At 35.0% G+C, this 10,530-nt stretch overlaps 1 protein-coding gene across 1 annotated transcript in view; it reads left to right on the top strand.

Moving 5' to 3' along the window:
- The window catches only part of LOC136025621 (proline dehydrogenase 1, mitochondrial-like), a gene marked incomplete in the record, with an annotated part of 51,569 nt that extends 41,729 nt beyond the window's left edge, over positions 1 to 9,840 (top strand). Inside the window, 4 exon segments of the mRNA XM_065701614.1 lie at positions 1,500 to 1,594; positions 2,314 to 2,458; positions 4,158 to 4,332; positions 9,472 to 9,840. Of these exon segments, the coding sequence (XP_065557686.1) occupies positions 1,500 to 1,594; positions 2,314 to 2,458; positions 4,158 to 4,332; positions 9,472 to 9,671 (615 nt within the window).
- Between the last annotated feature and the right edge of the window lie 690 nt (positions 9,841 to 10,530).

Below are 10,530 nucleotides of genomic sequence, written 5' to 3'. Positions count from 1 at the left end.
CTACGACTTTTCTACAATTGATCTTCTGATCACAACTACTCTTTTGATTTGATTTTTTTTTTTTTTTTTTTTTTTTTTTTTTTTTTTTTTTTTTTTTGCTGTTATTCCTAGTCGCTACTAAGATTATTACGACTACTATTTGTTGATATTGAGTAAAGCCAATATAAACTCGAGTATTATTCACAAAACTCTTGTAAATTAAAAACAATTTGAAACTAACTTAAAAAGAAACTTCTGCGAAAACAGAAACAAAAATGTATTTCATTCAACAAAAAATTAGACATATCTATTTGCCATTTCTTAGTTTTCGCATATACATCTCGTATGAACCATTTAAGGCCAAATTTAGTTGTAAATTTATTATATGGAATTTTTTTATTGGAATTTTTGAAGTATCGAATGTTTTTCTTCCTCGTCTTCAGTTTCCTTTTATTCATACAACTCAAATAAATCTCATTCGTGTTTTTATTTATATCTTATAAATTCTAAAATATTTTATGCAATTTTTTTTAGAATTTATTGACTTTTTTTGCTCAAAACCATTGTATTCATGTATAAAAAAAACACGTTATACATTAGTGAACAAAAGAATAAAACTAAAATTAATTGCTGGACCGACGTAGCGTTTTTCGTTTTGTTTTGTTTTTTAAGCTAAAAACAGCCGAATATATTCAATGCGGCCATGATTTAAGTCAGCATTGAAACTAGCATATCTTTATAGATCAATGCTTATATTGCGCGTTTTTACGCTGACATAAACTGGGTTAAGACATTATCTATGAAACTTTCAATGTTTTTAATCTAGTATTTGTGAAATTTTCTACTATAGAGATTAAAGTTTGTGAAATATCACTTAACATGTTGCTTGATAAATTAACTAAGCACATTCTTATCTTTGACCGTTTATGTGTAACAAATCTAAAATGTTCACCAAGGATTTCCTGCCTTTGTGTTTGAAAATCTAGCTTATCATTCGCTTTTAAACCACAGGGGTTGACTTGCGGGCATAGACTGAAAAAATAGTTACTTTTTTACGTTGCAGTTATAGGATTCCAGTTAATAGTTGCAGTTAAGGATTGATAAAGAAGCTCTGTGACTAGCTGGCCTTAACTGAATGCCAAAAGAGTTCAAATAGATCGAATTTTTGGGTATGGCTCTTGCTAGGTCTTGAGTTTTAACTCAAGGGTTGTCGAGAATATCCAATTGAAAGCAAAGCTGTCTTATGAACCTCCATGAGCAACAGGCTGAGGAATAGAACCTGGAAAAAAACTTCACGTCTGTTTAGTGGACGGGAAAGCGGCTAAAAGTGGGCTACATACGAGGTGTAAACACGAGAACTGTAATCTATATTAATTTAGACCTTTGTTACTTTTGTGATTTCGGAATTTTTTTTATAAATACAGACAAAGGTTGACGCACTTTGATCTATAAAACTATAAGTTTTTTGTGTGAAGTGAAGGTGTCGTGTCTAGTCCCTAGTATTAATGTAGTTTTTGCAGGTTTTCTGGTCCAAACACCAGGTTCGAGAATCAACCTCTGCGGAGAGTCAATGGTCCTGCGCAGACGCGAAATTTCAAAATCTGATTTCAGTAAAGTGAGAACTGGCCCTACGTTAAAATAGTGACGCAGTATTTTCATGACGAGCCGTAATAAGTTTTTCGATAGTTAGCGCCTTAAAGGAACGAATCAGATTCGAGAATCGTCGCATCAGTTAAATCAGCAATGAGATAGAGGCGCTGCAAGTCTTCATAGCCTTAAGTATTCACATAAGTTTCTAAATATTAAAATATAGACATATATTAAATATTTTCCTCATAATAGAAGTAATACACAAAATTCAGTAGGATAAAGTGTCTTGCTAGTTACTAACTAAAAAAGTAATAATTAGTTTTTATTTACCCTGCTGTGAGATAATGGTACTTTCATTTTGTTATAGCTCTAATGCCAATGGGGAGGGGCGGGGATTATCCTGGAAAAGATGGGTCCTAAGCACCTTCTTTTTAGGCCATTTTGGCCTGGAATAGCTTTTCAGGTTGAATTCCTCCGCCCGCTCCCCTCAGAAGGCTGAGATCTGAATGTAATATGCTTTTGTAATTAGTGATTTTTTCTTCATTTAATTCATATATTTTTTTTCAGTAAATCTTCCTAGTAAAGTTTCTGCTTGGTTTTTTTCCGCCCAAATTGGTTAAATGTCGATCAGTTGCTTCTGTTGTCATATTCTAATGATTAGTAGTTGTGTCCTTTTGCTTTTATATATTTATTAATATTTTTCTCTTTGTTTTACTCATGTCGTTTAGAAAATAGGCTGTAAAGATTGTTATTTTATTTAATTTTTATTATTTTTCAGGAAAGAGAGAGAGCCAAGGTGCTCGGCTACGCTGATCCTATAAATCCATCATATGAAGCAACTTCGGCTATGTATGAGAAATGTCTGTCTGCAGGACTCCAGAAAATACAGGCAAGTTCGTTTCGTAACGTAACTTCAAGCTCAGACAGAAAGGAACGAACAGAGGAGGGGGGTCGGGGCCAAACCCTTCTGAAATCCTAAATTTCCTTTAATTTTAGGGTACTTCTTATTCAAACTGCCAAATTGACTTGTTGTCTTTTTATTATTCCCCCTTCCCGAAAAAAATGCCTACACAAATGTTCAAATTGAACTCTTGGATTAATGTTCGCTTATCACAGCGATTCAGTTCCAAAATTAAGCAATTTCAGTTGCTTTATCAAGTAATTTCAGCTGAGAAACTTCAACTTTTATTGGAAAAGTAAACAATTTCTTCGGTATTTTTCATATAATTATGAAAGTCATATAAATTAATTATTTTATTTATTTTTTATTATTTTAATTATTATTAAAATAATTTAATTATTAAACTTATTGTACGATATCTTTCGAGTGTTTTTTTTCAAAATGGCTATTCCAAGATGACTGTCCGAGGGTTTGGGAGTGGGAAGGGGGTACCGGATTGCCCTGCGACAAAACGGGTATGGGAGAGGGGCTTATTGTCCTCCAAATGGCTCTTTAAAAAGCCATCAAAACTTCCAATATCCAATCGAATTAGCTCCTTTCTTTTTAGATGCCTTGTGGCTGTTAGGTAATTAGTACTTTGAAGGATTACCTTATCTCGTCCATTATAAACTGTTTCAGTTTGTGTGGTCAAGCTATTTAGAATTGAGGGATCCGAATTTATGACCGGCGACTAAAAGCCGACTCACCTACTTTCCTAGAAATCTTAGAAAAATCATTTTACTTCTTGTGTTTTGTGCTGTTGATAGAGATATTCAGTTTTAGCGAAACGTACATCATCGGAGTATGATTTTTTTATGATTAAATGCAGCAGAATTCATGTTGAGGAAAAGGCACTCCCAAAAAAATGTTTTTGTATACCTGCTAGGAACTTTGCTAAACATCAACTGAAAGAATTTATTATTTGAGCAAATTGGCCGCTTTGACATCTCCATGTCTTGGTTGACAAGCTCACCGACAAAGGGACGTAATACAGGAACTGATTCTATGATATATTACGTAACATAAGCTGAAAAGGCTTGTTGCAAGGTTTTTGTCTGTAATCTTGTATTATTCAGGTTTTAATTATATGATGTATTATGCAACATTGACTGAGAAAGATGTTTTGTAAGTTTTTTCTGTATTATCTAATAATTCCATGATATATTACGCAACAAAGGCTGAGAAAGGCGTGTTGCAAGGTTTTTTTTTTTCTAAATTATCTGGGGTCTATTCAGGTAATAATACTATGATATATTGCTCAGCAAAGGCTGAGAAAGGTGCGTTGCAAGGCTTTTGTCTATATTATCTGGTATTATTCATTCAATAATTCTATGATATACTACGCAACAAAGGCTGAGAAAGGCGTGTTGCAAGGTTTTTTTTCTAAATTATCTAGTGTCTATCCGTCTATATTAACTGGTATTATTCAGGTAAGAAATCTATGATACAATTCGTAACTGTGTAGCAAGGTTTTCTTTAAATGATCCGGTATCTATTCAGGCAATATTTCTGTTATATAATACGTAACAAAGGCTGAGAAGAGCTTGTTGCAAGTTTTGTTTCTATATTATTTGGTATCTATTCAGGTAATAATTCCCTAATATATTCTGCAACAAAGGTTGAGAATTAACTTTTGCTCCTCTTTTAGGAGTACAAACCAGTAACTGACGAAAAGAGAGTTGCGGTCATGGTTGCCTCTCATAATGAGGATACAGTTAAATACACCGTTGAGAAGATGCAAGAATATGGAATTGAAAGGGAAGACAAAGTTGTGTGTTTTGGACAACTTTTGGGAATGTGTGACCATATTTCATTTCCATTAGGTATGTTTTATTATTTTTCTTTTAAGTGTCTTCTCCTCGGTTTCGTTTTGTCTTCGGTTTAGATATTGATTTTGATTTTTTTTTTTTTTTTTTTCTTCTTCTTCTTTTGAGCTACCCTAGCCGAGTACTTTGTGCGCTGGACTTTCAATCTTGTGCTTTGGGACTGGGGTTCGAGTCCTGGTGTCGCCGGTTATTTGGTTTGAGCCATATAAGAGTAGCGTATCTCCGGAAGTTCAATCAGAGAACACAATTTCGGAAGTTAGATATCACTTCTTCCTGTTGAGTGTTTGCTATTGTTGACAAATTTGACAGTATTTAACAAAAATTTAACAATAAAATAACACAAATAATAGCCAATAATTTAGCACGGAAAAAGGAAATAACATTTTTTAGCGTTTTCAGGTTTTCAAGTATCCCCCTCATCCCCCAAAAAATCCCGTGTGCGTGCTTACACACCCCTTTACATAGTCATTCTAGCCAAGTGGTTGGCACCCTAGACTTGAAACCCTGTGTGCCAAAGGGTAGGGGTTCGGCTCTTGGTGTTGCTAGTTATTTGGTTTGGAACAGGGATTTGTGGCTTGACTCTGTAAACTCAGCCAAATTCTTCCCAGCTCTAAATGGGTACCTGGAGCATTCGAGGGAGGGTATACTGGAATGTTGTACGAACATACAAGATGGCTGGCTCTCGTTGCTCTTGCTGGCTGAAGGGCCATAAAACGTGGATCAGCATCGCCGTTTTGGACTATGAAGTCTAGTGCCGTCAACTTGACCTCTTCTTCTTTTTGTGCGACCATACGACCATACTTTGTTTCCGTTTAGTAGCTTTTGCTCTTCTTTTTTTGTATAGCAAAGAAGTAACGAATTTTGGTAAGATAGTAAGCCTATTTAGAGGTAAAGCAGTTTTGGTCAAATTTCCCTCAGCTTGCCATTGGAATCAAGTTCGCATAAGAAAAAAAATCCAACGTTTTAACTAAAATTTTGAGGAGTTAAATTGCAAAATTTTTGTTTTCAGCAATTAAATTTACTGTTTTTTTAATAGTTAAATCTAGTGAAATACTAGTGCAAAAGTTACTAAATTAAGTCGCGTTTGAAAATTAGTACCCCTGTCGACACGACATGGAATTGTGCCGTTTTATTTGATTCTCTATCGACACGGCGGGCGTCTGATTCATAAAATGTTGGAATTGTGTCGAAATTTTGGCGTCTTTTGACAACAGACAAAGAAGGTCCTTTGTTATACAATGGACCGAAAGGTCAGTAAATTTATTAAAATACTGGTGCAGAAGTTACCAAATTAACCCCAGTTTGAATTTGTACATCTGTCTAGAAATTATGCCGTTTTAATTGAATGTCTGTTGACGCGGCGGTTTATCAGTATAGGCACTTACGTTGACAGTGCAATAATGCAACATGAACCCCCCCCCCCCCAAGAAAAAATCTTATGTATGTGCCTTCTTTCCCCTCATTCCCTTCTAAAGAAATTGAAATGAAGTCCCCCAAAGATATAAGAAAGGAAAAAGTTGAAACTCAGGGACATCTTCAGTGGTACTTTTTCGTTAATTGTGTTTTTGTTACATAAATTTAATAAATTGGCTAACCATTTTGCGACTACGTTCTACTTTTGAATGTTCAATTACTTCCAAATTTAATTTGTGACAAATTTTTGTCTTAGCGAAGATAAAAAAAAACTTGAAAATAATAAATGTAAAAAAAATAACTTTTTTTCGATATGGACTAAAAATAGAAATATTTTTTCTCAAGATCCTATGAATGTAAGTGAGAACTAGGGGCGCAAAGCACATTGGGCTGTAAATAACTTAATCTTTTTTACTCATATTCCTGAACTCACCTATCTTTTTCATTTATACACTTACAATTCAGAAAATTTTGATATCTATGTTATGTAAAGTCCAATCATTTTGCGCCCCCTCGTATTGACTTATTTTCAAAGATTTTCAAAAAAAAATCGACTTTTTACTCCATTTTGAAAACAATTGTTTTAATTCGTTTATTATCGTTAGTTATATTTGAAGTACGAAAATATTCGATAAGACTTTAAAGCGTAAGAGTGACGTTAAGCATCACTCTACTAAATTTCACTACTAAATTCGTAGAATAGAGCACTAGGCATTATAGGAGAGTACAAAAAACTTGGCAAAAATTCCTTTGAATTTACTGGGCTAGTTGGTTATGGTATGAGCTCATTGTTGTAATAACATGGCAGGACCAAGTCATCTTTATCCGACAAAGCTGCTTACACCCATGCATATTATCCTCTCCCCTGAAGTTCTAAGTTACTCTGAATTCGTCTTATGGTTTCGAGTAGCACCAGTTAAAGTAAATATAGGGGGCATGATCTATTTTTCAAAATTTAGAGAGGAAAGGTCGTATCCAGGACGTCACTGGGTTTGAATCCCTCCCCCTAAAATTTTTGTCCGACTGAAAAAAGTAACAAAAATCCAAGCATACAAATTAGTGAGTTTTTGTAATCCCCCTCGAACAATTGTATTCCCCCCCCCCCCCCCGAATAAAATTCTGGATACGGTCTTGAGGGGAGCGTGTGTTGTTTATTTTTTTCTTCCTGTGAAAACACGAAAAAAGGTATTTTGCAAAATCAAAGGGAGGGGGATCAATTGAACTATATTAAGTTAACGAGAAAAAGAGAGATTGTTACCCTTTACTTCCCTATTTAAAAGCATGTCTTAATTTCATTGGTTCATTTTTATGACGTATTTTTGGAATCCAATCCCATCATCCTTAATTTATGGAGAGAAAACTTATTAAAACTTGGTTAACTCATTCGTGTTTACTAATGCTGAGCGACAAATCTAGAATTACAATAAAATATAATTTATACGGAGATGAATAACTCTATCGTTTTTAACTTTGTCAAACGCTTTTGCCTTGTATGCCAACCGGCGTGAGAAAAGTCTAAGTAAAATGTCTACGGTTAAGCTTAATCTACGGTAGAATCTACGGTAAAATCTCTACGGTAGGAAAGCTTAATTGTCTTTGCCGAAAACGAATAAACGATGTCGTTAAGTGAATTCCATTGTCGATACCGTTAAGTGAATTCCTTGGATTGACAGTGAAATTCCTGCTGAGGCACAAATTTGAAAGAAACTTTGAAAAGATGCTTGTCTAAAAACAATAAAACTGTCGTGTGTTTTTACTATTACATCAATCGGGGAAGCTTCTCATTTATTTTAAAATTCATTTATTCATTAATAATAATATTCAAATAATTTTTAATAAATTTACATTCAAATAATTTAAAAATAATTTGTTTCGTACTTTCTGGAACCTAATGATTTTACGTAAAATTAAAAAAAAACCATAGGTTTTAGCCATAAATATATTGAACGTACGTATAGCACTAAATATTACTTTCTGTCATCGTTGTTTGATATCAAACAACCTTTTCTGGTAGATGATTCTAAGGACAAGGTGCCTCTACCCTTCCCATTTGGAAACCAATACCCAAAACACCAAACTAGAACGGATTGATACTCTAAGGATTGATATGCCCTTAGAGTAGATGCCCTGACGAAAAGAATTTAAAAGATCGGAATAGATAGGAGTATAGTTGATAGTGGCATTGCTATTAGAACAGGAAGAAATTGAGGCATAGGAAATTAGGCTAAGCTTTGACAAAGAGACACTAAATTTTCTACTCTGAAAATGACCAAGCGACATAACTTGTCATTTCTTATTAGTATGTCTGATTGGTATCTAAGGTTGAAAAGAGACACTCTAGCTGAGTGGGTGGTGCACTGGACTTGCAATCCTATGCACTTTTTGACGCAGGTTCGAGTTCTGATGTCGCTAGTCTGAAGTCCTGGCTTGGGATTGTGGTCGGTAGTGTTACTCTGAAAGTCCAGTCGCCTGGGGTGTAAAGGCAATGCGTCTTTGAGTCTTGAACCTAAACCTAGTTGGGTCCACCATTCAATAATTACAGTTAAGGTCTCAATTTTAAGGTTACCTTTTTCAGAACATATCTAAAAAATAATGTCAGTCTTACTGTTTTACAATTTTACTTACAACATCCACAATTTTAATGGGGGGACAATGAATTTGTCATCTATGATTTGAAACAAAAGTGACCCAAATATGCTTTTACGCGAAGGATCGTGTGACAGGGAAGTTTGGCTACCTAAGTGTAATTTACTCCTGCCAAAACTTCGCTAAATACTGAAAAAGATATTGAATAAAACTTCGCTAAATATTTCAATATTGGTGTATGTGAACAGCAAAGGTGTGTACATCGAGTGCGAACAGATTCAAAATAGAAGCGATCCTAATATTCACCTACGCGAGAAAGGCGTTTTCGTCAGGCTACTGAAAGTTCAGCTGCCTAAGTTCTATTTGACTTGTAAAAATAATGTATTTCAACGTGAAAGGTGTGTACGTAATATGAACAGATTCATAAGAAAAAATAAAAAATACATGTCTTCGCGGAAGAGGCTTTTCATCGAGTGACAGGGGAATTCGGCTACCTTGGTGAATTTAATTCCTGTCAGAAATTTGCTACTTGGTTTCTCGTACTTTACCAATCGATATGGCACGTAGGATTGCAGTAAAGGTGTATTTGAATGTGACACGTGGGCTTGTAGTGCGAACAGGTTCAAAACACAAGCAATTCAAAGATTCGCCTACGAGAGAGTTTTTTCTTTGGGTGACGGGAAGTTCAGCTACTTAAGGGAAATTTGGTTCCTCTCAGAACTTGATTAATCCACGCGGTGTAAAACGATGTACCTAAACGTGAAATATTTATGCAAAATATTTTGACTTTCAAATAGGGCTTTGTTGATATAAGGAGGTCCTGTTGAAATATTACATGTGTTATTATGTGTTCCTCACAAGAACCATGGCAAAGCCTAGATTTATTATATTGGAGGGTTTATGGGGGGGGGTATCCTTTTGCTAATGAGCAAGCACAATTAAGCAAAGACACGAAATGTACTAAAAATTTATTATACCGTAACATATGTTGAGTCTATTGGTACAACACTGTGTAGGATTTGTAACAGTAAAACTGTTTCGACAAAGAAAACACGGAATGAATTAACTTGAAATGAAATGAAACAAATTGGAGTCTAAAGTTTATTCTCAAATCTAGAGCCCCTTCATTTTTTTTAGGTCAAAGTGGCTACTCTGTTTATAAATACGTACCGTATGGCCCAGTTGACGAAGTCCTACCTTATTTGTCAAGACGTGCACAAGAGAACCGTGGCGTCATCACAAAAATTAAAAAAGAAAAGAATCTGCTCTTCTCAGAGATTCGAAGACGTGTCAAAAGTGGACAAGTTTTATATGACCCATTGAAAGCTATAAACTAGAACTATTTAGTATTGTAAGGTACGTTCAGGCACAGTGGAAAAACGGTGTTTCAGCATGTAAAACTATTTGTTTGCCCTGATTTGAAATGACCTCTTTTTCGATTCATTTAAACCTTTTTTTTTTCTTGAATTAAATAAAGAGAAGAAAAATAACTTCAAAAATTCATGAGTCCCGTCCGACTTACCCTATCCTGTTGCATGGTTTGAAATGAAGGTAGTTAAGTTGTAAAGGGGTTGAGTTAAATTTAAGTTCAATGGGGGTTGAGTTAAATGAGAACTGTTGTAAACCATTCAGGTTATTACCCCATCCTGTTACAGGGTTTGAAATGAAGGGTAATTGAGTTGTGAAGGGGTTGAGTTAAATGAGGGTTAAGTTGAATTGGTTGAGTTAAGTGAGAACTGTTGTAAACCATTCAGGTTATTACCCCATACTGTTGCAGGGTTTAAAATGAAGGGTAATTGAGTTCCGAAGGGGTTGAGTTAAATGAGGGGCAAGTTGAATGGGGGTTGAGTTAAATGAGGGTTAACTTGAATGAGGGTTGAGTTAAATGAGAACTGTTGTAAACCATTCAGGCTATTACCCTATCCTGTTGCAGGCTTTGAAATGAAGGGTAATTGAGTTGTGAAGGGGTTGAGTTAAATGAGGGTAAAGTTGAATGGTGGTTGAGTTAAATGAGGGTTAAGTTGAATGGGGGTTGAGTTAAATGAGGGTTAAGTTGAATGGGGGTTGAGTTAAATGAGAACTGTTGCAAACCATTCAGGCTATTACCCTATCCTGTTGCAGGCTTTGAAATGAAGGGTAATTGAGTTGTGAAGGGGTTGAGTTAAATGAGGGTAAAGTTGAATGGTGGTTGAGTTA

The sequence above is a fragment of the Artemia franciscana genome, chromosome 4, assembly GCF_032884065.1.
Source record: "Artemia franciscana chromosome 4, ASM3288406v1, whole genome shotgun sequence".
Lineage (NCBI taxonomy): Eukaryota > Metazoa > Arthropoda > Branchiopoda > Anostraca > Artemiidae > Artemia > Artemia franciscana.
This window is presented reverse-complemented; position numbering and strand designations above follow the sequence as displayed.